Raw genomic sequence first — 23,405 nt, 5'->3', positions numbered from 1 at the left:
CACTGACTTTCAACTGAGAAATCTCTCAGGTTTCATCAAATATGACTTCAATTATGTTTTGAAGATGAATGAAAATTGTATGGTTTTGGAACGACATGAGGTTGAGTAAATGATTTGAGTACATGATAATGGGGTTACTTCCTGTGAATATTTTCTTACTAAATAAGCCTATATTTTACCCTTTGTTAAAGGGTCTTTTTAGGTCAGGAGTTGAGTCTGCAGATGCACAGAGCTGTAGAGTTGAAATAAGGTGAGAAGGAAACCCTCTGTTTTTTTTTCTTTGTCTCTTTCGCAACAGTATCAGCAAGCCTATCCTAAGAATGAAGCAAGAAGTATGCCTGTAAGCAAAAGCAAATCACAACCTCATTTTCCCTCTCAGTTTTTTAGAGATCTATAATGAGCGTGTGCGTGATCTGCTGAGAGGTGCGGATCAGAAGAAGCCAGCACCCCTGAGGGTTCGAGAACACCCAGAGAAGGGGCCCTATGTGCAGGGTGAGTGTTCACAAAAGCAAACGTAAAATGCCCTTTATGCTGATTTGTTGTAGAAAGAAGTCTGGTGAAGCCCTTCAAACAAAGTCAAATTACCTTGTGTTATCAGTACTTATGAAAACATGAGGAAAGCACTCACTGTGTTATAACGTTTGTTGAATGGTTGTGTATTTTTATTAAAGAGGTAATTGTGTACATAAGTTATTCGTTCCTGACTGTTTGCATTTGTTAATCAATTCCCTCCACAGCTTGTGCTGAGAGTAGCCAGCTTGTATGACTGTATCTGCTCCTGCTCTTTCTTTTGCTCTCTCTCTTTCTCCCTTCTTGTCCAACATCCAGTCATTGTGTATTAGGAGAAAGCCCAGTGCGGCAAAGGTAGTGACCTCACTTCCATGTGGCTGCTGGAAGCTCAGTACAGAGGCATTGTGTATTGACCGAGATGTGTTTCTCACACATGTAAACACAGTGACCTCAAAAAGTATTTGGACACTTGAGACACTTAAAATATGTACATTTTCTTAGCATTGAATACCAAAATATATATTTTTTTTAATTATTTGTAACAATTATTTTCATTCCTGACAGATTAACAACCAGTTAGACAACAAAAAAGTGTCCAAATACTAAAATATCTTGTAATTTAAAACCTAACAACTAAATGTACAGAAATGCACACAGCAACACTGACTAAACACAAGCCCAATTACACTAAAAGATCAATTAATAAATGTTTTAGCACCACAGGCAGAAAGATGATTTAGCATCATCTCTTCCTGATATTGTTCCATTTCTATTCTCTAGCAGGGTAACTCATATCATGGAAAGGATGATGATGCTATTATGTGTTTATCTTAGGTCTCTCTCAGCATGTAGTGACTGACTACAAACAAGCAGTGGATCTGCTTGAGGAGGGCATCGCTAACCGCATCACAGCCGCTACACATGTCCATGACGCTAGCAGTCGATCTCATGCCATCTTTTCCATTCAATACACACAGGTTTGAATCTCATTAAATTCATAGCAACAGAAGATCTCTCATCAGTCTCATTTTGATCACAAACTGCCTTTTTCGTGTAACTAAATGACTGCTAGTCACACTAGATATTTCACTCTAGACACTAGATATTTTGCTTTATTATCCATATGCCAAAAATGTAGTGAAATCACCTTTTCATTACTGATATTGTACAGTTTGGGGTCAGTAGGATTTTTCTTCTAAAGAAATTAGTACTTTTATTCAGCAAAGATGGATTAAATTAATCAAAAGTAACCGTGAACACTTTTATAATGTTATAAAAGATTTCTATTTCTAGTAAATGCTGTTCTTTTGAACATTATTCATGCAAAAATCATGGTTTCCACAAAAAATATTAATCAGCACAACTGTTTTCTACATCAATAATGTAAAAAAATGTTTCCTGGGCACTAAATCAGCATATCCATCACAGGAATAAATGGCATTTTAATGGCATGGAAACAAGTTATCTTAAATTGTAATAATATTACACAATTTTACTGTTGGTCACACTTTATTTTAAGGTCCAATTCTCGCAACAAACTATTAACTACGACTTTTTATTCAGTAAACTCCTAATTTGCAGTTTATTAATAATTAGTAAGGTAGTTGTTAAGTTTAGGTATTGATTAGGGATGTAGAATATGGTCATGCAGAATATGTGCTTTATAAGTACTAATAAATAGCCAATATGCTAATAAGCAACTAGTTAATAGTAAAAATGGGTCCCTATACTAAAGTGTTACCTTACTGTTTTTACTGTATTTTTTTTTACCAAATAAATGCAGTCTTGATAAGCATAAGAGGCTTCTTTCCAAAACCTTATAAATAATCTTACTGGCCCCAAACTTTTGAATACTAATATACTTGTGAAAATAGTGTTTTCTTTTTATAGGCTATTCTAGAAAATAACCTTCCCTCAGAAATAGTGAGCAAGATCAACTTGGTGGACCTGGCTGGCAGGTTAGTGTCTTGGATCCAAAAGTCCCTTAGTTTAAAATCCAGAAAACTGCTTTCGCTGACATGAAACAATGATATATGGCCAAGTTGCCATCTAGTGGTTGATCACATAATGATGAAGAGTAAAGTGCTGACTTGACTTGAAATATCACTCTTTGTGCTGTGTCAGTGAACGAGCCGACCCTCAATACTGCAGAGACAGAATAACAGAAGGCGCCAACATCAACAAATCTCTTGTCACCCTTGGCATCGTCATCTCCGCTCTTGGTAGGCACTGGCCTTCTTTATTCTTACTATCCTCTCTTATCTTCCTTGTCATGACTTTGCACATTGTTTTTCTAGCCCAGAACTCTCAGATGTTCAGCAGCAGTCAGAGCATTAACAGTGTGCTCAGTGAGGGTGAAGGGAGCGCTGTGGGTAGTCAGTCCAGCTCTCTGTCGGGCAGCGGGCGCAGACAATGCTTCATTCCCTACAGGGACTCTGTCCTCACCTGGCTTCTCAAAGACAGTCTGGGCGGCAACTCCAAAACCATCATGATTGCAAGTAAGCCATTCAGAGTGAATATTTGGTGGTTGCTGCATTGGTTTCAGACAGTGCTAGTGGAATTGATTCTGAGATTAATTTTCCTTCAGCTGTCTCACCATCCAGCAGTAGCTACAATGAGACTCTGAGCACCCTCCGCTATGCAGCTCACGCCAGAAACATCGTCAACAAGCCAAGAGTCAATGAGGTGTGTTTAGATGTGCCCAAATGTCTGCAGAACTTGCTGTACCACCATCAACAGAAAATGATGTCAATGAAACTAAAATAAAACATTTTGTTTCATCTCAGGATGCCAATGTGAGGTTGATCAGAGAACTGCGAGAGGAAATTGATCGTCTGAAGAGCATGCTGCTCAGCTTTGAAATGGTACCAGACTTTAACAGCGCGACCTGAATAAGTTCAACACACGTTTTATGTGTCAAGTAATTACAACATCATTACAAGACATTTTGAGCATTTCTCATGTTTACCAACAAACTATATGGAATGAAAATTTGACAAATGAGATTTCAAATGTGGGCAGGGCTACATGGCACCATCAGCAAAAATAGAAACCAAGTCTTGTTGTCTTGTGCTGTTTACTGTTGCAGCTGGTTAGGATTAAAATGGAATGGACACTTCGTCAGGTGCCTGGTTAGGACATGGTGTTTCCATATTCATATAAAACAAAAATTGTGCAAAAGTGACTGAAAACGGTCTTTTCCATCCACAGCAAAGGAATCCCAGTCCATCTCTCAGTGATGAGAGAGAATGTAGCTTGTCTGATATAATCCTACAGAATGAACTGAAGGTTAGTCCACTTACATGAAATACTGTCTGATGTACGAGGCTGATATTAATTCTGAACTAGTTCTGTAGGAGCTTATTTATGTACACTGCTTGTTAAAAGGTCGGGACCGGTGAGATTTTTTTGTTTTTGAAAGAAGTCTCTTACACTCACCAAGGTTGCATTTCATATCTTGCAATGAGACTTTATATATCATGATTGCAGCTTGGCTTCTTGTAATTACTCACAATTTTACTTGAAATCTTGCAATTGCGACTACTTATACTTGCGTCTCTATCTTGCAGTTACAGCTTTCTTGTTATTTTGACTTTATATTTCACAATGTGACTTTATATCTTGTAAATTTAGCTTTTTATCTTACAATAGCAACATAATGTCTTGCAATTGTGACATATACTACATAATGTGACTATATCAATTATGTCTTTGATTCTCATTATTAAGTCATCATTCTCATAATTCTTATTTTTAAGGCTCATGACTTTACATTTATTATTAAAGCTCATAATTTTTTTTAAATACATTTTAAGTGATGTATTTGGCAAAGCTGAATTTCCAGCAGCCATTACTTGTCTTCAGTGTCACATGATCCTTCAGAAATCATTCTAATATGCTGCTTAATATTTCTGTGGAAACTGGACTTTTTTTTCAGGATTCTTTGATAAATAGGAAGTTCAAAAGAACAGCATTTATTTGAAATAGAAATCTTTTGTAACAATATAAATGTATTTACTGTCACTTTTGATCAATTTCCAGACTTTTGAACAGTTGTGTAAACTGTAGTGTGGTCTCCTTAGAATGATTTAACTTTTTCAATTCATTTTTTTTTATTTCTTTATCATTATCATTCTTCTGTTTTTTTTATTCACAGTTAACTTTTCACCTGCTAATTTTCAGTCGCTCATGTTTCCTCTGTAGGTGGAGCAGCTGACTAAAGACTGGTCTGACAGTTGGCATGATAAGCGAGCCCTGTTGGAGCGCTACAGTGTGGACATTAACCAGGACAGAGCAGGAGTCCTCATTCACTCACTCTTGCCCCACCTCATCGCTCTAGAGTCGGATGTCCTCAGCACAGGGGTCACCATCTACCACCTTCGGGTAGAATTATTTAACAGCTAGTTATATGCAATACATTGCTTTTTCCTGTCACATCCATATAATCTTTATCTTGTCTTCTCTCTACAAAATCCTTTTGTCCTTTGTGTCATTAACCAATGATTCTTTCTCTTTTCCCTCCAATAGATTCTCCCTTCACTTCTCTTCTATCTTTTCTACTCTTGTTCTGTGTGCAAAACTCTTGAGATACCTCTCACAGGAAGGTAAAACAGCCCAGAGCTTTGGTCATGTGGTCCAGACATTCCCTCCTCTTCTTTTCACTTTCCTATTTCGTACTATTGTGTGATTGTACAACAACATTTTAGTGAGAGTTACTCAATTTACGTAAATCTGTGCTAAGAGGTTAGTCCTGATAGGCCGGAAAAAGGCTTACGGCTGTGTAATTTCAGCAGTTTCCTTGGTTTAAAAGCTAAAGCCACCTGGGAATGATTGTGCACCCATGTGTCCAGGCTTATATAAGCAGGTATTTTATCCTTCATAAACAGTAGACAAATCCTTTGCTTGGCTTTGAGGTGTATAAGGAACAAAAAATAAGGCATGGAGGAAGAAAATTTTATTTTGGACTAAATCCACTTATTGACTTCTATTAATATTTCTTATATTTTGGTGCTACAGGAAGGGGTAACAAGAATCGGGCCTCAGGATGACAATCTGGAAGAGCCTCACATAGGTATCTCATATTCATCTCAGCATCTTTAAGTACTATGGTCTATTTACATCTTGTAATAACAGCATTAAATAGTGCTGCAGGGATGACACATTTTTGTAGGCCAAAAACCAGAAACAAATGAGCAATTTTTAGCACTTCCAGTTCCATCGTCCCAAAATCATTGTTTTTTTTGAATGGGTGTTTAGTTAAATGCCTGAAATAACATCTGCAGTTAATACAAGAATAAGACGTTTTCACATTTTATTCCAAGACCCTTTGTGACACTTTGATGGTTGTCAACAAGTGGCTAAATAGGACTACAAAGGTCATCACTAATCTACTTATTTCACTTTCACAGCCTTCTTGTGTTTATGAGCATTCTCTTGCACACTTATTCAAACTTATTGAAACTTCTAACATTTCAGTAAAAAAAATTTTTCTTTCTATAAATGAGTCTGAGTTATCAGAACCTTAGTGGTGGTGACGCTGAAGTCATGCAACCGTGGCGGTGTTCATTTATAGGCTACATTTAATATTTGAATTCTGGCGACTATATTAATTTTTTCAAGTTGTTCATTTGTGAAGATTACTATGATAAACAAAACATGTAAGCATAATAAACATTTGTTTGTCTCAGAGCTTATTTCATGCAATAATCCAAAAGCCAATGGAAATATCTTTGTTGGGTTGGTCTACAAAACTATGTCATCGTTGCAGCACTCTGCACTAGTGTCAATGGGATCTAAAGCATCTTGTGGTCTGGGATGCATATATACAAAAATAGTCTGTTAAAGTCCTGTTTAGTAATATATTTGTTTTAAGTGGACAGCATTGATTATCTTGCACCTCAACCCCTCAGTCTTGCCAGAAGGTTCCTCCTGCGAGATTGAGAATAAGAGCGGGGTGGTGACTCTGAAGCCGGTCTCAGGGAACATCTGCATAGTCAGTGAAAGAGAGATCAAGGAGCCCTGTAGACTTGCACAAGGTAAATGAAATGTTCAAAATACAAAATACAACTCATTATACTCAAAATGAGTATAATCATTTTCAAAATACAACTCATTATACTCAATTCATGTAAATCAAAATAAACAAAACAAAATAACATTAGTACATACTGGAAGTATCCTGATGTATCATTGTGCATCTCTATTTCTCCTAAGGTGCAGTGATTACCTTGGGAGGACTCCATAAGTTCAGGTTCAACCACCCTGCAGAGGCGGCTATTCTTAGGGAGAGAAGACGGGTACAGTCTATGCTTTGCAATAAAATGACCTTGAGATTAGATGGCTAAAAGTATTTGCAAAAATGGCTCAGAAAATTCAAATTGGTTCAGGAAAATGGAATAGCATCGCTTGTTTGTGAATGCAACTTGTTTTTGATATTTTGCAACTAGTACTATGGGATTCAGACATTTTTAAGTATGACTTATGTTTTAGACATTTTAAGTTGTCAAAAGATACTTTTTTTAAAGGGTTAATTCACCCAAAACTGGCAATTGTTATAATTTACTCATTAAAAATGATGATTAGACATTGTTACATACCAGAATTGTTTATATATATATATATATATATATATATATATATATATATATATATATATATATATATATATATATAGGTACTACATTAAAACATAATGCACAAAATGTGGTACTGAGAATTAGCATTATTTATATTTATACTGATATATACAGGGCTGTCAAAGATAACGCGTTAACGCAAATTCATTTTAACAGCACTATAGCTCGTACTAGAAATGGATGGAGATGCTGACAGTGTTGCCAATTTAGCGACTTTTCAGACCACATTAGCAACTTTTTTTTTTTTTTTTTCAAAAAGCGCCTAGCGACCAATCTTTATAGGGTTTGCCCAAACCTTCTTTAGTTTCTGAGACTCGCCGGTATTGCTGCGCGAGCGTGAGGTCTCTCTTTCCCGCAGCGCACACACCTCTTTCTCTCTCTCTCCGCATCTGCTCTGTTCAGCGAGCGGCTGAGAGGAACAGCACTTTTCGTTAAAACAGATATCATGTTGCTTCTCTAATTTAACATACAAGTACAGCCGAAATCACAGCACAGCTATTGTCTTTATCTTATATATAGCCTATTTGATTTTATCAGACAATGGCTGGATTATAAATCAGGATTTTTGTGCAGATTAACATTTTGGAAGGGACAGCTGGTTATTTAGTCCTAATGGACCACGTTTTAGTCACTATTTCATATTCATTCCGTTGTCTGACAACAGAAACGGTAAAATATATCAATGAAAACAGTTTTATTGAGAATTTAGCTGCATCAAAACACAGTAGGCTTATGTGGGCACAGAGAGGCAAACAAATGTAATAATAAATAATAAATGTACATTTTGCATTTTGACCCAAGTGAGCTGTCCTGTCCCTGCGAAAATGTAAACAGGTTTGTGTAAGTAAATTGCTCAGTGCAAAGAAAGAGAAGTAATGGGAACCTGGTATTTCTTGTTTCATGTGTCTAATAGACATGAGCAAGTTCTTTGAAAAACATCTATGACCTTTGAAACATGTCTAGTCTTCATACTCTGAGTATGGTTTCACTAATAATAAACATATATTGCATAAAGCATCCATATTTGCCATTGCCCATGTTGATTAGAGTATTAAAAACATGAAAAGTATTAATTTATGGTGCATTTAGAACAGATAAAAATGTGCGATTTAAGTTGTGATTAATCGCGACTTAACTCATAACAATCATGCGATTAATCACGATTAAATATTTTAATCGATTGACAGCCCTATTTATTTATATATATTAGTGCTGTCAATCGATTAAAAAAATTAATTAATCATGTTTTTTTCTGAAATTAATCGCGATTAATCCCACCTAACATTATACTTTTTAAATATACTTTTATATTGCAATAATTTCACATTCAATCTTTAAATTAATGTAGAAATAACATAAATACAGTATATTTTTAATATTTGATTAATGGCATCTTTTTTTTATGACTGAAGGACCGTATCCCTGATACCAATACTACTGATGCCTCTGTAAAATTGTTCCTCTAATATTTAAACATTTACTATAGCCATTCAACATTACAGTATAATTGAGAGCTATCAATTTGAACATTTATTAGACTTTAATAAAATAACTAATTTAAGTGAACTTTAAACAATCTTCACCTAAACCCATTTTAATAAATGTCATTTTTACCTGTGCCCTTCAGCAAGTAGGAAATATACAGAAATTGAATAAAGTTCTCAAACACTAAATTCTAAATTATATATAGATAGATCCTTAAAGCTATAAAAGTTATTGATTTCCTCTTTTTTTTATTCTTGATGAACAGACATCACAGCAGCTGGTTATTAGGTTATTTTGGGGTGCTATTTCTTTAAGAGCTGCCGCTGCTGAACATGACACAGATCTGACACACATCTTATTTTCTCTCAACTCTCTTTACTTTTCTGACCCATTTCAGGTCTTAAAGTCTCTACTAATGAACTGACTAGTTGAATCGGGTGTGTTAGATGAGGGAGACAGTGCTGGGCTGCTTCAGGACAGTTTGGAAAACCATTTCAGAGACATGTTCTTAAATGGGATTCATATATAACATATTACATGCATGCACAGTTTTAAGGAAGCTTTAATCACCTTTTTGGTAACTTCATGACTTAACTTACCACGACATTGACGCATGCACGTTGTTTCTTTCACACGCTTGATATGAAATGATACAGGCTGTAGCGCATGCCTGCACATTTGTGCATACAGTTGAAGAGTTCCGTTTCCACGCTCGTTTGACTCGCGCTTGGGCACCGAGGCAAAGTTAAGCGTGCGTCTGATACATCTCCCGTTTGATGTGGTCGTAAAGACATTTTGTGACTAAATAATGCATATACTATATATATAATTTTATTTTTTTTGTCCATGCAGACCAGTGATGGAGGTCTGGTCTACAACTCTACAGAGCTAAACTCATCCAGTTCTGACATAAGGTAGATGTTTTGTTCATTCAAGAGCATTTTTGAACCATAGATATATTGTACAAGTTCATGGTGTTTCTAAATGTTGAACTGGTAATGAGCCCTCTGGAGAAACTGTTGTTTATGTGGTGTTGCTTGGTTACTATAGTGAGTATGCAGACAACAAAAGAAAAAAGGGATGGAAGTAAACTAGTTTCTTTGCTGTGTTATTGTAACTTTCTTTAAATCTATTGTTTCTAATTTTTCAGAACTAGTGGCCATATATCTGGTTGGCTGGTGCATCAATGAGTTTGTTGTGTGCTCAGGGTTGCAGGAGGAAGTTGTCATGAGAACGGCAATGGGACGGCTCCCAGACAGCGACTAGAGGAACAGCAGTGGTACATAGAGTGTCTACGAGAGGAGATTCAGATGGAGCAGAAAAGAGCAGAGAGAGATCTGGAAAGAGAGCAAGCATGTCTCCGGCAGCAGCATACTGAGAGTGAGTTGTATTCAAATGCATGTTTAGCATTCAGAAAGGTTTAAATTGTATAAAATGCTCTTCAGTAAGTAACTTTATTTCTCCTAAAATGTAGGCTTTTAAGAAATGGATTAAGACATTGGTTATATTTTACACACTTTGTGCTGAGATATGTTTATTTTGACAGCACATATACAGTTTTAAACAAAGCTTAAAACAAATGAATATATATTGAATACCTGACAACAAGAAATTGTCCAAATTTCAAATATAAAGCCTTGCCTTGCCTTCCTCTAAACTCTGGTTTCTTTTGCATCTAAAGTCAAGCAGTGGATCTTGCAAGAAAAGCAACGGCTTGTAGCCAAGAGGGAAAAGGGCACATTGGAGTCAGGTGTTCAGACAGATCTCATACTTCATAGTGGATTATCATGTCAGATGACTGAGGAGCAAGGCAGTGCTGAAAGAGTCCCACTATCACAGTTAATGGGTGACAGGAAAAGAGTGGTGCAGGAGGAACTGCTGAAGCACCATGCATTGCGCAGAGCTGAGAACCGTGTGCGTCGCAAAAGGTTACATTACCAACTGGAGAAGATTGCACGAAAGCGCCATCTATTGGAGGCGAAGCGAGAGCTGCAGCGGCTAGAAAAAGAGCTTCTTGAAGGGGGCGATGAAGCCTCATCTCCAGATCTGGGGTACCTCTCAAAATCCAGGGGACGTTCAATGACTTTACGAAGGCATTCATTTTCTGCTGATCTGCTGTCCCGACTGTACCCCCAGCACACTCCCATTTTCAGGTGGGTATAATCATTTGCTGAGAGTGACGAAAGGCTCTAAAGGAAGGGTTGTGCAGAAAGCCCTTAAATGGAGATGATGTATGTGTGTTTAATGCAAATTGCTAACCTTTTGCATGTGATCACTCATTTATAATCATTTTGATTTATTAATATCAGAGCAATGTTAAGAAAAAAACGCAAGAGTTAGGCAGAAATTTTTTGCGAAAAGTTCTCCTTTGCATGCAAAAATAAATAAAACAATGCAATTGTAAGTGAATGAGAACCACTGTACATGTTTTGGAGTTTCCCTGGTCTAAAGAATGAAGTAGTAAATCATACCGAACAAGGTGTTATTCATGTTTAGATTACATTATTTAAAACGATTATTTCAATAACGCCAAGAACAGTGGATTGTATTTTTACTTTTAAATATATATATATATATTTCTTTTTTTCTTTTTTTTTCTCCAAACAGCCAGTTCCTCAAAAGGAATAGATCTTCTGAGTTTACAGCATCTCTATCTGGTTTTGCTTGTGCCACTAAATGGGAATCTGATGAATGTCTCAGAAATCAAAAGATTAGAAGACGTTCAAATACAATGCCCTCAAGATATGACCAGGGATCCTCAAGTTTGGCCAGTTTTTCTGACAGCATCAAAAGGCCCTTAAAAGTTGCAAGTTCAACTGAAGCTACAAAATTAAAAACCGCCTCCTCAAGGTTGATTGTCAAGAAAAGCACAAGTGACCAAGACAAGAATTGTCTGGATTCAAACACCAAAGCCACTAGAAAAGTATTACCAATAATAAAACAGAAAAGTTCTGTGAAGGGAACAAAGACTCTGTCTCAAGGTGGAAATAAAGGTTTAGAGACCATTCGCAAGGTTTTTTCCCACTCCGTTGGCTCTGGGATCAGAAGTGCTTTGACAAAAGTTTTCCGCAAGCCACCATCAGGCTCACGGGGACATAGAAGTGTTAAATCTGTGAACAAAATAAGTCAACTTAATGACAAATCGAACAAAAACAAGACTGTGAAAGACTTTGAGCAAAAACAGGAAAAGTGCCCTATCAAGCCGACAATGTCTTATGAAAGTTTGGTGCAGCTTAACTCACTAAAACATAAACAACAGAGACACTGGCATAGTGCAGAAGTTCTAACGAGTACCAACCAATGGGTTGCACTGCAAAAAGAAACAGCTGGATGGGTGGAACATGGTGGTTGGGAGGATCCAAACAGATCTTCAGACTGTGATAGTATCTTCTCATTGGATTCACAACTTAAGCAGGAGGAATGTGATTCCAGTGACGCTGAGAGTGAAGACAGTCAGATGTCTCAAGATTCTCTTGTTATGGAGAGCAGTGGGAAGGATTCTCTTGTTATGGAGAGCAGTGGGAAGCATGTGACTGCCAGACCAATGCTGAGGTTTAAAAAAGTTCCAAGCCACTTAACCACCCCTACAATACTGGCTTCATGCAGCCCTCAGGCAATTGGCAATAAAGAGCAAATGAGAATATCCAAAGATGTACCTGCAGAGGTTTTCTGGAGCCTTAATGGTACTCAGAAGTTGAAAACGGAGAATGGCCAAGGCATGGCTAGAGAGCCTTCACACATCTCTTGTCTAGCATCTGAATCAAGACCTTGTAGTGGTGCAAGTATGAGAGAAACAGAGAATCCACTTGCTCTTACTGATGCTTGGTCATCTACTGATGCAGCAGACAGTCCCATAATCATCAGGGCTTCTGGACACTTGATCAAACAGGATCCACACACACTAATAGAGAGCAGTAGATGCCAAAGCTCTACAAGTCTAGATCTATCAGACAACATGAATGCCTCAGAAAGCCAGAGCTCACCTCGTTCTGACTCCACTCAGGACGGAAATACAACACTTGAAGAACAAAACGGCACATCCTTTGAAAAAACCCTGTTGTTAGAGAGTGATCTCGGTTTTATCCCAGGGCAGGAGATCTATATGAAGGAACTGACTACCAATGCAGGACCATGTACAACTCACACAGTCTGCGACTCTACAGACTCTTCAGATGGGGTAGCAGACCCAAATACCCCAACCACTGAATATGAACCACTGAATCCCACTGTGACTGAAACATTGCTGATCAACTCTTGTTCCAAAGATGGTGAGATCTCAATAAGCACCACTTGCTTCTCAGTTAATTCTAGTAGGGAAGATTTACATGTTAGAGAGCAGCCATCATCATCCCCAGTGTACCCTGAGGATTGTTCTCTGAAGTCAAACTTAAACCTGACATCAGGTTATCAGGTTTCAAGATGTGACAATGCAGGAGATCCAGAAGTTAAAAATACTAAAGCAGCACAGATTCTAAATGAATCACACAACAATGCAAGCACTGCCAATGGCAAAACCATTGAAAAATGCCATGAAGAAAAGTACTTCTATACAAAACACTGCACAGAAATGGTTTGTACAACAGATACCAAAGATTATGCATTGACAATCGAACAATCAGTCAAGCATGGTAGAGAAGTTAATAGATTTGGCAAAGATGGCGAACACTTTGGTGTACAGTTGGGGAATGAGCCAGTCACTGGAGCATGCAAAATGAAAGACCCTTGTGCAGGCTTTGTAGGAAATGTGAAGCTTCCAAAGAAAAGTGATGAATATGTTTCACACACTGAGACTGCACTTTTAAATATAGTTCAGGAACAGTCGTCTGCTTGTTCAACTACCAGTGCAGAATATGTAAAAAAGATATCTCTTTTGGAAAACTGGCTAACACCTGATATGATGGAAAACTCTGATCAAGAGCTAGAAGGCAAACAAATGAAAAATGCACCATTAGCTAGGGATGACCACAAGACTTTAATGAGCAAAGATCACGTTAATACTTTTAGAAATGACAGTAGTGTATGCGATAGTGGGCTGACACAAACAAATTGTACTAGCCTGAAATCCTCTAGGAGTCCAGAGATTAAAAACATTATTGACAACATTAAAGAGGATAGAAAAGATGCAGGCCAGTTTGTGGAGAGAAAGGCCAATAACAGATATTTTCAGATGAGCGACTCGGCAATTAATGATAAAATATCAGAGGTGGTGAAAGAACATTTTATGATGTCTCTAAGAGAAGACTACAGTGATGATCAAGAGCCAAACACAAAGAAAGAAAATACTTCTTCAGCTAAACTGGATAATTTGAAGTCCAAAACAAACAAAAATGAATTTAATTACGAAAGTACTCAGGCTGGACATGGTCAGAGTAATAGTTCCCAGACTTTCTCGTGTATGTCAAAATCAGAGATTCATAAAGACAACTCTACTTTGCACTTGAATAACGGCAATGCACAAACCGAACCAAGACATTCTTTGACTTCGAAGGATCACAGAGTCTTGAACTCCAGTGGGCATATTATAAGGATGAAAGAGAAGAAAGTTGAACAAGAAGGTCCAAAATGTGGACATGTCAATGATAACATGGAATCAGTACTATACTGCACTATAGAGGAACAGAGCACAGATGAACTAAAAACCAGTGAATCAGTGTTGTCGTGTGTCAAAGAAACTATGATTGATGTGAATACATCAAGAGAGAATATTATTGTCTGCACCCAACTGAGAAAGGATTATGTTGATGCTTCAAACACTGTTCAAAGGAAAGATGGCATCAGTGAAGGGGTTTTAGAGGGTGGTAGAGTCACAGTATTAAAACCACTGCTTTCCTGCATTTATGCACAAGATACTTTATCTCTTAAGCTGACAAATGGGTTGGAGAAAGTTCAGAAAGTAAATCAGTACTTGCACCAGAATGCGCAGATAGTTGACAACAAAACAAAACTAAACGAAAGTGCACTGACCTCTAAGGAAATGCACAATTGTGATGATAAACCACTATCCCATGGACATTCAAGACTTTTGAATGAAACTTTGTGCTCACCAAGTGAAAACCGTCTTATGAAGGTCTCAACTCCAGTAAAATCCAGTAAATGCAAAATTCCTCAGGTGTCATTGTCCTCTGAAGCAACAGTGAAACATACTGTCCCAGGTATACACTCCGAATATGTGGCTGATACTTTTCAGAAAACCATGGAGGCACAAAATAAAAAGACATGTTCAAATAACTCTATACTATCAAGTATGGAAGATTACCACTCAACAGTGGATGGCAATTACCCAACTCCTGAAGCCCGGCCTTTAAGCAATCTTGCATTTTATGAATTTGGTCCAGGAAATCTTGGAAAACATAATGCTTGTGTCAGCCAAGATAAAACTTGTACTAAACATTTCTTGGAAACTGCCACTATCAGTAGTAATTGTGATAAAGACAAAGAAAGACATGTGGAGCACATACTCAACGGTTACTCTGAAGATTTAAGAAAAGATGCCACCATTTCAGATTTAAACCAGGCACCACAAAGAATACAAATGAACAATTTGCTTAAAACCTGTGATACTGGAAAAATCGACAAGGATTCACAATCAGAGAATCAGTCAATCAACACAAGTAATCAAATGGAAATGGTGGTTACGTCTCAGTATAATGATGGCAGCATCAAAGGAATGCAAAGTTGTGATAAGCAACAACTGAAAAATCAAGTGCCAAATATGCCTAAAAATCACCAGTCAACTTGTATGCAAAAAAGAGAGCCTGGTAAATCTGTTGAGGTATATCAAAATGCAAAACAAACTCACTGCAGTCAAAACACAAAGGAATATTATAATAACACATGTAAATCTACAGACAGAGCAGAACATGTTACATCAGCGAAGGCTACAAAACATTTTGTTGGCAATGGTAATGATGACAGACAGAAAGGAAAACAAAAGCGATACAGAAAGGCCCACTTTATTACACCTCCAAGTTCATCTACTGATTCTGCACCCGATTTATCTTTGGATGAAAGTACCACATCTAAAAGTCATGTGTCTCGTACCAAACCTGCTTCTCAAGCAAACCTGCTTCCTACCAGTCAAAATGCTCTTGGCAAATACAAAAGTTCTCTACTTGATGAACAAAGCATTCCTTCACCTTCAGCAATTAGTCCAAGATTATTAGAAGCACAATCAGGACAGAGATACACCAGGCAGCCTAGAGAGATTCTTACCATACGTAGCGAAGCTGAGATTGAGACAATTGCATGTCAACAAGATCATGGTTCTACTCAAGAAATGCGAAAGATAGAGATGACGGAATCAAAGGGTGATAAATACATTACTTTAAGGAAGAATGCTTCGTCTGAGGATATTTCATTTTGTGTGGAAGACCATGCTCAGCCATTTAAGGAGACTGTCCCACAGACAAGAGATTCTGCAATGCATTTTTCTTCAAGTGATATTAACCCATTTATTCAGTCAAGAACTACTGTGGCAGTTAACACAACAGTCCACAAAAAGCAGGCCTTTGGAAGTGCTGCCAATTTATCCTGCATACACTCTCCACTCAATAGTTCCAACAAGAATATGACGAGGTGCTGTAGTGTAGACAATGACCTAAATATTCAGGACTCCCCTTTCAGTTCCCATTTGAGCACTTATGTAAATCATAAAGGCCTCTCTAGCACACTGAGTAGTAATGAATATTCTAGAGATCAAATTTCTTCTGAACCTCTGCTTAAGGCAGCTTCTTATTCCTCTAACAGTTCAAATAAGCAGACCCTAACAGCTCTGAAATGTGACTCTTACAATGGTGCCTCAGAAGATTTACGCCAGAGTTCTGGTCAAGTTGACGAAATAGTGCTGGTCTACTCCTCTGAGTATGAATCTCAGGAACATCCAAGTACAAGCAGGTGTGATCAAGGCACACAAACCATTGAAGTTAATAAGGACCTTAAAAGAAAGAGCCGTCACAGAAGAAGCAACACCCAGACACCAGTGTCCAAACCAGGGAATGGTGCCCCAACCACATGGACAAGTCTGCAGAACATGTCTGAACATCTCTCTGACCTGATACACAACACCTCTGATCTTCTGGGGAACATACAGTGTATGCGAACAGGGGAAAAGCCAGCAAAATATGACCAGCCTAAACACTATTTCCAGGTTTCATCTGGCAGTAACTACAAGAGGGACTGTTGTACACAAATTTCACTGGACATTGGGGTCCAGACAGAGAACGCTCCAAGGTCAACAAATGCTACAGCCCATGAAGTAAATGTTATTCTTAAAGTTATTGGCTCAGATATTTGTAATGTGTCCCAGCTTGATGGTGATGCCAAGATCTTGAAGAATAAATGTGAAAGTGAACAGGCCTATGAAAGGATTAAAAGCCTGCCTGATTTACATCCCAAAAGTTCAAAGGTAACTGAGAGTCATTTTCAGATTCCTCCCCAAAAGGTTCTTTCATTAGAGACTGTTGTGCCAAATCAGGATGCTCCCACTTTGGAAGCATTTGAAGGTAACACAGTAGATAATTCCTGTAAGAAGTCTTCATATAGCTACCTTGGAGCAAAACGCTTGCATATGAAGCAAGAGGAGAAGCAGACTTGTCACAGAAATGCAGACCTAAGGAACTGCTTTAATAAACAAATTATGCTTATGGATCGTGCATGCTCCCCTATCCTTACAGTGAAGGCTGCAAGATACACCCAGCAAAGACAAGTAAAAACAACCCAGGCTTCAACGAACCATAAAACTGAGGGACAAGAGAATCAGTGCTCAAATGTATACAATGTGCCATTGAAAGGTCATAAAATGTCCAACCATGAGAATAAGGTACTAGATCAGGAGAACCTTTGTATCCTTCACAGTAAAAATGCTAGAACAGCATCTACATCAGTGTCATCTGTGACCTATGAAAACCTGAGTGACCTTAGTTGTCCAAATCTAGGTGGATCTGATTACTTCTCAAATAGCATCTGTCCCCGCAGAAAATGCATGAAAAATGAGAGGAATGAATATTCTCATGAAGTTGAAGACAGGGTAATAAGTATACCCACTATTAACCGTTCCCCATCTCAGCCACAAAACATGTCCCTCTCCCCTCCAAGCAGTACCATTGGTGTCCAACTTGCATCCTCCTCAGATAACGTCAGACAATCTAAAATGGAAAACCTAGAAAGACCTCATTTGTCAACTGTGAACAGTCATTTGAGTCACAGATCTTCTGGGTATATAATAAAGAGTTGGGATCATTCAAAACAAAGTACTGTACAACAGCGGGAAGATGACGTGATGTCTCTGGTGCCAAGCGAGTGCAACACAGATGTTCTGGTCAGCATCAATCCTCTGGCAGAAACCAACACGATCAAAGAGCATCAGGGGATCCCTGATGATCTGCCCATACACAACAAATTTACTAACTGGTCTGGCATTAATCAGCACCCACCATTAACACTTAGTAAAATTCACAGACCAACTGGACAGCACTTCACAAAGCTCAGCACCAGTTACTGGCAAGAGCCATCAGAGAAAACAGACAGGAGAGCACAAGAAATTGAGAAGCTGAGGAAAGAACGTGAGCGGGTTTTAGCCTCTGTACATATGGATCTGAGCCCTCATCAGCTGACTGTTGAACTCACAGAGGCCAAGCTGCATTATGGCCAAGGGGAAACAGACACTCTGCTTAAAATTCTCAAGTCTGGTTCTAAAGAGGCATCTTCAGCCTGTAAGAAACAGGAGCTCCTTAACAGGTCTGTATAACCTGTGATGACATTTTATTTGAAGTATCACAAAGTTTGTACAATATTTAAAGGGGTCCTGAACTGCCTTTTGTTTTTTATTTCGTACTGTTCTCTGAGGTCCACTTAAAATGTTATCAAGATTTTTACATCAAAAACATAATTTAGAAGTAATAAGTTGTTTTCTGTCCTGCTTTGACGCCTCTCATCAGAACGCTCTGTTTGAATAGGCGTGGCGTATTGTAAACTTGGAAGTAAACGACCACTGCTATGATTGGCTAACAGATGTGTATGTTTGACAGCCTACATCCTTCATAGATGGACGCTTCTGTGATTTAGGTTAAAAAACGCATACTTAGTACATATAAAAAAATCTGTAATAATAGACAAAGCAATAGTGACCTCACACGTGTTGTGCAACATTACTTTTGGATCCAGTATAGTTGGACTTTTATTTTCAATCTGTGCCTTGTTTGTAAATGAATCCTCGGTAAAATGAAGTGAACAAAGGACCAAATTCTTACTCATGTGGTCTGGCACTTCATTAAAAATAAAGTTCATCAAATAAAGTTTAACGTTTTGTTTCTGTGTAGACATTTGCTGCTCTTCTCGTTTACCTACTACAGGTGTAAATTGGTGGGCGGGGCTAAATAGGCAGTAATGTAGAAGCAGGCGTTGATGTTCTTTATCAGAGGCACTGTTTAGCCACACTATTACATAATAAATTGGCACATTCCACAATCTGTCATTTTGACTGATTGGCTTCAATATAAGGACTAACGAGAAAGTTTTGAGTTCTGAAGTTTTCATAGAACAATGACCTCTTACATGTCGAAAGATCAAGGGAATTTTGATTTCTCAGTTCATGACCCATTTAAAGGTTGTTGTTTTTTTCTTTGGAAATACATTTAGGGTGCTTTCACATTAGCACTTTGATGTGTACCCAGGTTTGTTTGTCATCAGAATTTGGTGCGTTTGGATGATGTGAATGCCTCCAACAGGAATTTATATTCTTTACAAACATTTGCAATATAATTGACCATATAGACGCAAGCACATTTCTGTGTTGACGCATGAGAAACGAAACCAAATGTTCAAAAGCCATAGTACAAAACTGAGATGAGCAACACTATGGATTTTGCTGCCTCCTCCTACATGGTCATTAACAAGCAATAAAACCTGTGGTTTAGATCCCAAAAAATATAGTGTATACACAATACGCACAAACTGGGGCCAGGGTAGGGGACCATTCAGAGCAAGCAATTGGACCAAGAGTGAAAGCACTTTCAGAGCTTGTTATAAATAGAATTCTATTCTGCCATCAGGCACAGGAAGAGCATTGAAAGTTTGAGAAAAGACAGAGAAGCCCGTCTCCAGATGTGCCGTCTGGCTTGGAGCCTCAGTCCCAGTAAGCATCGGATCCCTATAAATTATGAGGAGCAATCTCAAAGAGTTTCAGACCTGCCAAGCAGACACGGAATATTTGCAGCAGCTCAGACAAGAGATTGTCGAAACCAGCTGGTGATTTGGAAGTAAAATTTGGTTGTAATATTCTAGAATTCTACATACTGAACCGGATGCTCTTCCACAGAGTTCCTGATCCACCAAGAAGGGAGGGTCAATGTCCATCTGACATTGAGCTTCTATTGCGTGACTACAGTCGAGCACGCGAAGAGGCAAGAGCAGAGATTGTACGTGCACGAGACCGACTCCGTGAGAGGACTGAACAGGAGAAGAGAAGACTACAGCAGGAAGCTCTCTCACAGGCAGTGAAGGTCAGTGACATCATTTTTAAAACTCCTAAGAATGATCAACCTTTGCTGTTTTGAAATAGTTTCATAATTTCTTTCCCTTTCCCTGTGTCTTATGTAGGATGACCTGCGGTTTTGCACACGCATTAGTAACAGTACTTTATGTAGTGGTTCGAACCTGAGTCTTTCCTCAGGGCCCACTTCAGGGTACAACAGCAGCAATGCTGCCATACTGAAAGACATTACCTCACCATTAATACAGGTAAGGAACCACACTAAAAAGTTTAACGTGCTTCCATGATATTTTAATTTAAATGCTATTTTTCAAGCTCTTCACCTCATTGCTCAGGTAAACAGAGTCTCAGAATTCAGAGTAAGGACTCGACCGGTGATCCCGTTGCAGACTTCAAAAGCTCAGCGTAGATGGCTGTCAGTCCAGGGTGAGCGATAACTCATAAACAATTGAAAACCCAATGGCTATGCTTCGAATCCACTTAATTAATCAGATCTCCTATTCTCTCCAGATGTCAGCCTGGAGACATGTGTCACTGGATATGAGCCTGAGTCCTCCTCCACTCCATCTTCTTCCTGTGCTCGACAGCGCACTCGCTCTTTCGATCCTTCATCTATATCAACTTCATATCAGGATATCGCAGACTGTACTCTTGCCAGTGCTATTTCAGAAGTATGCTACTTTCACGTTTCAAAATATGCAAGAGCATTTCGATATCAAATGCTTCATGGACTTGCTTGTTTGTTTTAGGTATATTTGGCCTCTGGTGGTGATGCGAGGAATCTGCTGGCTGGGAAGGCAGCTTCTGGTTGGAGGTGCACTAATTTGCATATTTTGCATGTACTGTATAAACCTCTTAGAAGTATTCCGTCCTCACGTTCCATTTCTCACCAGGCATCAAGGTGTGGAGAGAGCGGTTCAAGTCTTTCACAAGGCTACTTCCAGACCCTCAGCTCATGGGTTTCTTGGAGTAATAGAGCTGGAGAGACCTTTGGCCAGTCTATGGTCTATAGTTCGAGATCACTCAAAGACTCACCTGTACCACGAGTCTATTAAATCTGCCTGGACACGACCACTGGACGAAAGCACACAACTAGGTAAAGCTCAGTGCACAATATATGATTTTGCAATCAGACAAATTTCTGGGATTTTAAGGGATTTCTGTTGTCTTAAGGCCTTTCCACACTGAGCGCGATGTGAAAAAGCTAGGCGAATTGCCCACGAATGTTGCTTTCAAACTGAGCACAAAAGGATGGTTCGCCTTCTGCTAATTGATCATTTTCATGTGACGTCACACCCTTGCACTCTTTGTATATTTTATAATGGACTGATCGATACCTGCTTGTCATGTGTCATAAACATCCTTTATTGTTAAAAAAATTCCATAAGCTGCATAAAAACATATACAGAAAATATTTCTTCATAATTATAGGTCCATTTGCTTTCATATTTCATGTGTAGAAAAAAGTTTCTCTTTTTTTATATATGGAAGGGCAAAAGATATGATTACATGATTGACAGGTCTAGACTAGTAAACGAGCTCTGACTCATAAACACTCGCGCTCGTAGAAGAAAATGGACGGTGCTCTTCAGATCACATAATTCAGTGGAGAATTAATAGAAATGTTATTCTGTATAAAGAACATGTGAGAATAGTCTGTTCTTAAATACCAACAATAACTCAGCATTCACTCTCTTGCGGAAAAAGTCCTCTACTTCGGTGTTTTTACGCTCGTGCTCAATACAGTCTTCTGAGCTTTTAGACCGCGTCGACCTTTTGGGTAACAGCAGTTGCTCTGGCCAAGTGATGTAACGATCAAATCTTATCGGACGGCCCGTGTTTTCGCTTTGCAAAACTGAAAAGATTTGTCATAATGGACGAAAAAAAAAACATTAGCATTTTCGGCACGCGAATGTTCGCGGCCTATGTGGAAGCATCCATAGGAAGATGTTGTTTTATTCCAGCACGTCATCGCATCCGAAATTCGTTTAGATGATCAAAAACTCACAATTTTATTTTATTTCACTGAGCGCGAAAAAGCTAGTGTCATCTAGTTGATCATCATGTTCACTGACGGGCAATTAATGATCTTTGCGATGAATCTGGAAATTAGGGGTCGCACTGCTACAATGTGATTGCTCCTAAGGCTTGCGTGCACTGAAGAACCAGTACGTGGTTTCTGCAAGTCTTAAGTGGCCTTTCCATAAATGAAGGCCTAACGTGTCCAAACTACATGTGACGCGACAGGATTCCAGCGAAATGCAGTTTGGCTGTCCACACTACACGCGATGCGTCATCCAATGTGTTAGTTGGATACGCTTATAGTCTAATATTAAATCATTTTAACATCATTAAATTTACATACTGAGTGACTGATAGCATCTTTGTCATAGAATATACTTGTTGGTTCGCAGTGAGTCCACAGTTTTAACTTTGCTTTAAACTATTTTCAAGATCTGAGGTAAACTATCTGTTGTTGGTTTCAGTATGGCTATAAGGTCACGCAATTTGATATATAAACTCAGATTAGACACGTTTAACTTTGAATAAAGCACAAAATCATCTGAGATTATCTACTGTCACATAGTTTGTATGTTGTTGTTCCAGCCGCGACGTCGTGGAAATAGAAACCGGTTCTAAATTAGAAATTTTGTGTGTCGCCGTTGCGGCTAGTTAGGACAAAACCTCTGATTAACATGGAAAAGATACCTTTTATCGCGTGTTGTGGCATCGCGTGTAGTTAGGACACGGTGTAAGAAGATCACAAATCGGAGCAGAAAGTCTTAAAGGGATAGTTCACCCAATAATGAAAATTGTCATTAATTACTCACCCTCATCTCGTTCCGATCCTGTAAGACCTTTGCTTATCTTCAGAACACAAATTAAGATATTTTTGATGAAATCCGAGAGCTTTCTGACCCTGCATAGACAGTAATGTAACGGAAATATTCCCAGGCCCAGAAAGGTAGTAAGGATATCAGTAATATAGTTCATGTTACATCAGTGGTTCAACCTTAATTTTACAAAGCTACAAGAGTACTTTTTGTGTGCAAAGAAAACAAAAATAACGACTTTATTCAACAATTCTTCTACTCTGCGTTACATCCGCCGCCATTCATGAGAAGACCACGACGCATGCAAGAAGAGAAGAGTTATTGAGCACTGTACATGTCGCACAGTCTGCCTTGTCTCTCTTTTTTATCTTAAAGGATTAATTACGTTATCTTAAAGGATTCAAAAAATTGTACAGTATATAGCAGGCTTAATAGGTGAGATGATTATAACTT

At 38.4% G+C, this 23,405-nt stretch overlaps 1 protein-coding gene across 1 annotated transcript in view; it reads left to right on the top strand.

Moving 5' to 3' along the window:
• LOC306886366 (uncharacterized protein) overlaps window positions 1–23,405 on the top strand; it is a 52,046-nt gene that overhangs the window by 26,857 nt on the left and 1,784 nt on the right. Inside the window, exons 6-28 of the mRNA XM_079443400.1 lie at window positions 192–250; window positions 380–492; window positions 1,345–1,487; window positions 2,401–2,468; window positions 2,635–2,732; window positions 2,808–3,008; window positions 3,098–3,195; window positions 3,297–3,374; window positions 3,721–3,798; window positions 4,714–4,893; window positions 5,527–5,581; window positions 6,420–6,545; window positions 6,724–6,806; window positions 9,483–9,544; window positions 9,838–10,010; window positions 10,312–10,783; window positions 11,238–18,365; window positions 19,945–20,128; window positions 20,226–20,366; window positions 20,454–20,544; window positions 20,629–20,789; window positions 20,868–20,932; window positions 21,012–21,214. Of these exons, the coding sequence (XP_079299526.1) occupies window positions 192–250; window positions 380–492; window positions 1,345–1,487; window positions 2,401–2,468; window positions 2,635–2,732; window positions 2,808–3,008; window positions 3,098–3,195; window positions 3,297–3,374; window positions 3,721–3,798; window positions 4,714–4,893; window positions 5,527–5,581; window positions 6,420–6,545; window positions 6,724–6,806; window positions 9,483–9,544; window positions 9,838–10,010; window positions 10,312–10,783; window positions 11,238–18,365; window positions 19,945–20,128; window positions 20,226–20,366; window positions 20,454–20,544; window positions 20,629–20,789; window positions 20,868–20,932; window positions 21,012–21,214 (10,060 nt within the window). The remainder of the gene's footprint in view (window positions 1–191; window positions 251–379; window positions 493–1,344; window positions 1,488–2,400; window positions 2,469–2,634; window positions 2,733–2,807; window positions 3,009–3,097; window positions 3,196–3,296; window positions 3,375–3,720; window positions 3,799–4,713; window positions 4,894–5,526; window positions 5,582–6,419; window positions 6,546–6,723; window positions 6,807–9,482; window positions 9,545–9,837; window positions 10,011–10,311; window positions 10,784–11,237; window positions 18,366–19,944; window positions 20,129–20,225; window positions 20,367–20,453; window positions 20,545–20,628; window positions 20,790–20,867; window positions 20,933–21,011; window positions 21,215–23,405) is intronic.

This window comes from Barbus barbus (genome assembly GCF_936440315.1).
Source record: "Barbus barbus genome assembly, chromosome: 20".
Taxonomy (NCBI): Eukaryota; Metazoa; Chordata; class Actinopteri; order Cypriniformes; family Cyprinidae; genus Barbus; species Barbus barbus.
This window is presented reverse-complemented; position numbering and strand designations above follow the sequence as displayed.